Genomic DNA, 5,631 nt, shown 5'->3' with positions numbered 1-5,631 from the left:
ACCACCTTCTACTTTCCCTAACACTCATTCTTCTTTGGCCACACTGGCCACTTGCCAGACCTATTCCTGACTCAGGGCTTTCTATTCCATCTACTCCTCATGCTCGCCCTCTGATGTCTACTTGGTTCACTTCTTCCATCCCTTCAAGTCTTTCTTCAAATGCTACTTTCTGAGTTAGATCTACTCTGACAACCTTTTTTTTTAAATTAATTTTTTAATTGGAGTATCATTGATTTATATTGTTGTCTTAGTTTCTACTGTACAGCAAAGTGAATCAGCCATACATTTACACATGTGCATGTGTGCTAAGTCGCTTCAGTCGTGTCTGACTCTGTGTGACCCCCATGGACTGCAGCCCGTCAGGCTCCTCTGTTCATGGGGTTCTCTAGGCAAGAATACCGGAGTGGTTTGCTGTGCCCTCCTGCAGGGGATTTTCCCAACCTAGGGATTGAACCTGCATCTCTTACATCTAACTTGCATTGGCAGGTGGGTTCTTTACCACTAGCATCACCTGGGAAGCCACATCCACTCTCTTCTAGATTCCATTCCTATATAGGTCATTATAGAGCCCCGAATAGAGTTCCCTGGGCTATACAATAGGTTCTTTTTTTTTTTTTTAAACAGTGTTTTTAAAACAAGCTCTGGCCAGTTTTATTAAAGAAAAATTGTACATGATTTACTTTTCACCAGTCTGTTCTGGCATGCTTCTAATAATATCAGAATCACCTGGATCAATGATAGCCAGTGTGCACACTCTGTAGTATTTTCCACATGCTGTGCCCAATTCAATATTATTGCCACCGTAGTGATGGACACCAGTTTTGGTCAACATGGCGTAATACTCTATTTCAGATTTCCTCAAGGCTGGGCAGCTGTTGGCGAGGATGACCAGTTTCTCTTTGCCTTGTCTGATCATTTTCAGAGTCTGTTTGTACCCCGGCACGTACTTTCCACTCTTCATAACCAGCTGGAGCCTAGAGTTGATCAACTCCGGTGACTTTTTCGTCTTCTTTGTGGCCACCATCTTCCTGCTTTAGATGCAGGACGCCCCCAACCAAGAGCAGCTGCCAAGATGGCCGGGGAGTGAGAAAGGCAATAGGTTCTTATTATTAGTTACTTTTTATATAAGTAGCGTGTACATGTCAATCCCAGTAGTCCAGTTTATCCCCCACCCCATTATCCCCTTTGGTCACCATAAGTGAGTTCTCTACATCTGTGACTCAATTTCTGTTTTATAAAGAGGTTCATTTCTATGACCATCCTCTTTAAAATAGAAACACTGATCTCCAGCATTATTCCCCTTTTTGGACTTATTTTAATCTACAGCACTTATGTTGGCAGACAGAAGAGGGCTTGGCACTGAGCCTGCGGCTCTACAATATTTAAAGCTTGGGGGGAGAAAGCAGCAAATGAACCTAAACAAGAGCTTTCAGTGAGGCAAGAGGAAACCCAGGAAACTGTGACCTCATGGAAGGCAATAATGGGGAAAGTGTTTTAGAAGTGCTCATCTGGATTGAATGCGACTGAGACGCTGATAAATATTGGACACAGAAGTGAGACTGGTCTTAGGAGATCTCAAGAAGAGAATTTTCTCACAATGGCACAGACAGAGGATAGACTGGACTGAAGAGTAAGGGAGGTATGGAGATAATACGTATATACATGTGCTCAGGCGTGTTCCACTCTTTTGAGACTCTGTGGACTGTAGCTGCCAGGCTCCTCTGTCCATGGGATTCTCCAGGCAAGAATACTGGAGTAGGTTGCCATTACCTTCTCCAGGGGATCTTCCAGACCCAGTGATCAAACCTGTATCTCTTACATCTCTTGCATTGGCAGGTGGATTCCTTACCACTACGTCACTTGGGAAACCTGGAAACACGCAAAATACCTTTTGAGATGTTTTGCTGTCAAGGGAAGCAAAGAAAAGAGGCATAGCTCAAAGTAGATGTAGGGTCAAGGTAGGGTTTTTAAAGTTAGTGTTCCTAGAGCAGAAATGTGTCCAGTAGGGAGACAGAAAATGGTGGTGCAGAAGAAAGAGGATAAATCTTGGACCAAATTCCTTAAGAAGATGGGAGGGGGAGGAATCCAGAGTTCAGTGCAAGTGTTGACCGTTGATGAAAGTGAAAGTGTTAGTTGCTCAGTTGTGTCCCACTCTTTGTGACCCCATGGACCCCATAGCCCACCAGGTTCCTCTGTCCATGGTATTCTCCAGGCAAGAATACTGGAGTGGGTTACCATTTCCTTCTCTAGGGAATCTTCCTGATGCAGTGATTGAACCCAGGTTTCCCACGCTGCTGGCGGATTCTTTACCATCTGAGCTACCAGCTAGTAGTGTTACCCGATGGTTCAGTGAGTAAAGAACATACCTGCAATGCAGGAGACACAGGAGATGCAGGTTCGATCCCTGGTTGGGAAGATCTCCTGGAGAAGGAAATGTCAATCCACTCCAGTATTTTTGCCTGGGAAATAAATAAAATAAATTTTTTAAAAAATTTAAAAATAAAAAGTTTAAAAAAAAGTGGTGTAAAGGTGAGTTCTGTCAGAAATTCAAAATGTCATAAATTAGACTTCCCTGGTGGATCAGTGGTAAAGAATCTGCCTGCCAATGCTGGAGACACGGATTAAACCTCTGGTCTGGGAAGATCCCACGTGCCACGGAGCAACTAAGTGCGTGTGCCACAACTACTGAGCCAGCACTCTAGGGCCCAGGAACCACAACTACCAAGCCCATGTGCTGCAACTACTGAAGTCCATGTGCCCTAGAGCCTGGGGTCCACAACATTACATGCCACAACAAGAAACCTGAGCATCACAACTAGAGGGTAGCCCCGACTCATGGCAACTGGAGAGAAAAGGCCATGCAGCAAAAAGACCCAGCACAGCTGAAAGCAAATAAATACAATTATTTTAAGAGGTCATAAATCATAAAATGTTAAAGCAGGATAGGACACGGAACTCCTAGTAAACAAAATACTGTTGCATAATCTTCACAGTATCACTACTCAGTAAATAGTAATTTATCTTGTGTTTTTTGAATACTCATTTTGTGCTAGATATTGTGTCCTTGTAATACATAGTCAGAGATATTTGGGTGATAGGGAAAGAATTCAGAAGGAAGATTCCTAATCATTTCCCCATTTCATTTGGGGCAGCCCATTTAATGTTAACAGTTTTACTTTCTCCAACAACAGAATGAAAAGGATATTTCCTATGATATTTGAATATTATTATGGTGGAATGTTTGTGCCCCCTTTCAAGTTCATACGTTGAAACCCCACCAACATAATGGTATTACTTCGGGAGGTTATTAGGATTAGGGCTTCCCTGGTGGATCAGATGATAAAGAATCTGCCCACAGACCAGGGTTCAATCCCTGGTCAGAAAGATCGCCTGGAGAAGGGAATGGCTACCCACTCCAGAGTTCTGACAAAACATGGTCCACAGGAGAAGGGAATGGCAAACGACTTCAGTGTTCTTGCCTTGAGAACCCCAGGAACAGTATGAAAAGGCAAAAAGATATGACACTGAAAGATGAACTCCCCAGGTCGGTAAGTGCCCAATATGCTACTGGAGAAGAGTGGAGAAATAACTCTAGAAAGAATGAAGAGACAGAGCCAAAGCAAAAACAATGCCCACTTGTGGATGTGACTGGTGATGAAAATAAAGTCCGATGCTATAAAGAACAATCTTGCAGAGGAACCTGGAATGTTAGGTCCATGAATCAAGGTCAACTGGAAGTGGTCAAATAGGAGATGGCAAGAGTGAACATCCACATTTTAGGAATCAGGCTCCTCTGTCCATGGGATTTCTAGACAAGAATACTGGAGTGGGTTGCCATTTCCTCCTCCAAGGGATCTTCCTGACCCAGGGATGGAATCTGCATCTCTCACACCTCATGCATCGATTGGCAGGCAGGTTCTTTACCACTAGTGCCATCCATGAAATTAGCCATAATAGATTAGTGGTTGTCCCAAGAGAGGGGAGGAGAAAATGGGGAGTGACTGTTAACAGGCATAGGGTTTCTTTCCGGGGTGATGAAATGTTCTGGAATTAGTGATGATGGTTGAATAACTGTAAATTTTCTAAGACCATTGTATACTTTAAATGGGTGAATTATATGGAACACAAATTATATTGCAATGACTATGTTAAATGTACTAAAATACCAATGTCGCCAGGAATCTAACTTCTGACTTACATAGAATTCCTCTCTTGGAGAGCAGAAAATATGCAAAGACATGCGGTCTAATTTTACTTACGAATTCCTTACATACCTAGCTGTCAGGTTACTATTTTAAGTAAGTAGCAGAAAGAAAATTGTGACTCTTTTAATTCTGGAATGCAATTTTAAAAATTATGGTGAAGTAAACCATTCCAAACAGTATATTCTTCATACAAGGCAAAATCTGTAATTTCATGATACTGTTAAATGTTGACCGCTGTTTAGATTTGCATATTATAAAATATTTGCATTCTTCAGAGACTAGATTGATGGTTGCCAGAGGCGGACAGGGCGTGGGCAAAATGGAGGTCAAAGGGTACAAACTCAGTTATAATAGTCCCTGGGAATGTAATGTACAGCATGGAGGCTATAATTAGCAATACTGTAGCATACATTTGAAAGTTGCTAAGAGAATAATTCTTTAAAGTGCTCATTCCAAGGGAAAAAAACCCCACGAAACTATGTGTGGTGATGGATGTTAACTTAAAATTAAGTGGTTATTATTTCCCAATATATACATATGTCAAATCATTGTTGTACACCTAAAACTAGTATGTTGCTATGTCAATTACTTTTATTTCAATTAAAATTTTTTGCATTCTTGTTCAGGTAAGGACGATGGTTTCTTTTTCTTGGCTCCACAAGTCTGCCTTGTATATGCACTTCATAATTTTCTTGGTCTCAAACCGATTTATACTTTCAAATTTGCCATCACTTTGTTTTTGTTTTTTTTTTTTTTTGCCATCACTTTGGAACACACTTTTTTCTTTTAAAAAATCTGAAACTCTCTAAAAGGACAAAGCAAAATGAAGTTCTATTTGTGTTAAAGTTTTCTTCTAAATGGGCTTTCTCTGGGGAGGTGGAAGAGTCTACGTTGAAGTTTTTCAAAATGTGAGCGGTTAGGATGGTAGTGAACGCTGGCCCCAGAAAGCAGACATTTTTCGTTTTCTTTTATTTCGTTTGGGCAGCATCGTGGCTAGTCCAGGCGTTTGTGAGACGCTAAAGGGAAAAACCTGGAAGCTAAGGAGCCGCTGCGGGCCGGGGTCGCGGCCAGGCGTCCTCTTCTGGCCAACCTTCCCGTTGTGAGTGCAGCCATCCAGCCCCAGCCCCGCGGCCTCCGCCATCGCCCGGCCGCGTGGCGGTCCCGGGAATCTACCTGGGCCAGGCCTGCCGCGCCCCCGCCCGCGCCGTCGCCATGGCACCGCGCCGCCCCGCCCCCTCGGCGCTCCGCCGGCCCGCCCGCGGCCCCCCTCGCCCCTCCCTCTGTCCCGCGCTGCTGCGGGGGAGAGGGTGGGGCGGAGGCGGGAGGAGACGCAGGCGAGAGGAAATAGGCGGTGCGACGCCCGCGGCCCATTGGCTGCCTCATGCTAGGGCCAGAAGCCCCGCCTCTCCGGAGGGGTCACGTGATC

General features: G+C 44.0%; 1 protein-coding gene across 2 annotated transcripts; it reads right to left on the bottom strand.

The window, feature by feature from the left end:
* Positions 1–620: 620 nt before the first annotated feature.
* LOC122707955 (60S ribosomal protein L30-like) lies at positions 621–2,422 on the bottom strand. Of its 2 annotated transcripts, XM_043923975.1 has the most exons (3): positions 2,367–2,416; positions 1,850–1,869; positions 621–1,064 (listed from the first exon to the last, which is right to left on the bottom strand). In XM_043923975.1, the coding sequence occupies exon 3, from the start codon at positions 1,022–1,024 to the stop codon at positions 677–679; it is 348 nt and encodes a 115-aa protein (XP_043779910.1). In that variant the 5' UTR covers positions 1,025–1,064; positions 1,850–1,869; positions 2,367–2,416; the 3' UTR covers positions 621–676. The 2 variants fall into 2 exon arrangements, with proteins under 2 accessions (XP_043779910.1, XP_043779909.1); XM_043923974.1 differs by lacking the exon at positions 1,850–1,869 and having other exon boundaries at positions 2,367–2,422.
* Positions 2,423–5,631: the final 3,209 nt, after the last annotated feature.

Source organism: Cervus elaphus, chromosome 14, assembly GCF_910594005.1.
Source record: "Cervus elaphus chromosome 14, mCerEla1.1, whole genome shotgun sequence".
Lineage (NCBI taxonomy): Eukaryota > Metazoa > Chordata > Mammalia > Artiodactyla > Cervidae > Cervus > Cervus elaphus.
Note: the sequence above shows the minus strand (reverse complement) of the source record. Positions and strands in the feature narration are given on the sequence as shown.

What these genes read in the sequence shown, in the direction of transcription:
- LOC122707955 (XM_043923974.1), bottom strand. Translation starts at nt 1,024, where the DNA reads ATGGTGGCCACAAAGAAGACGAAAAAGTCACCGGAGTTGATCAACTCT.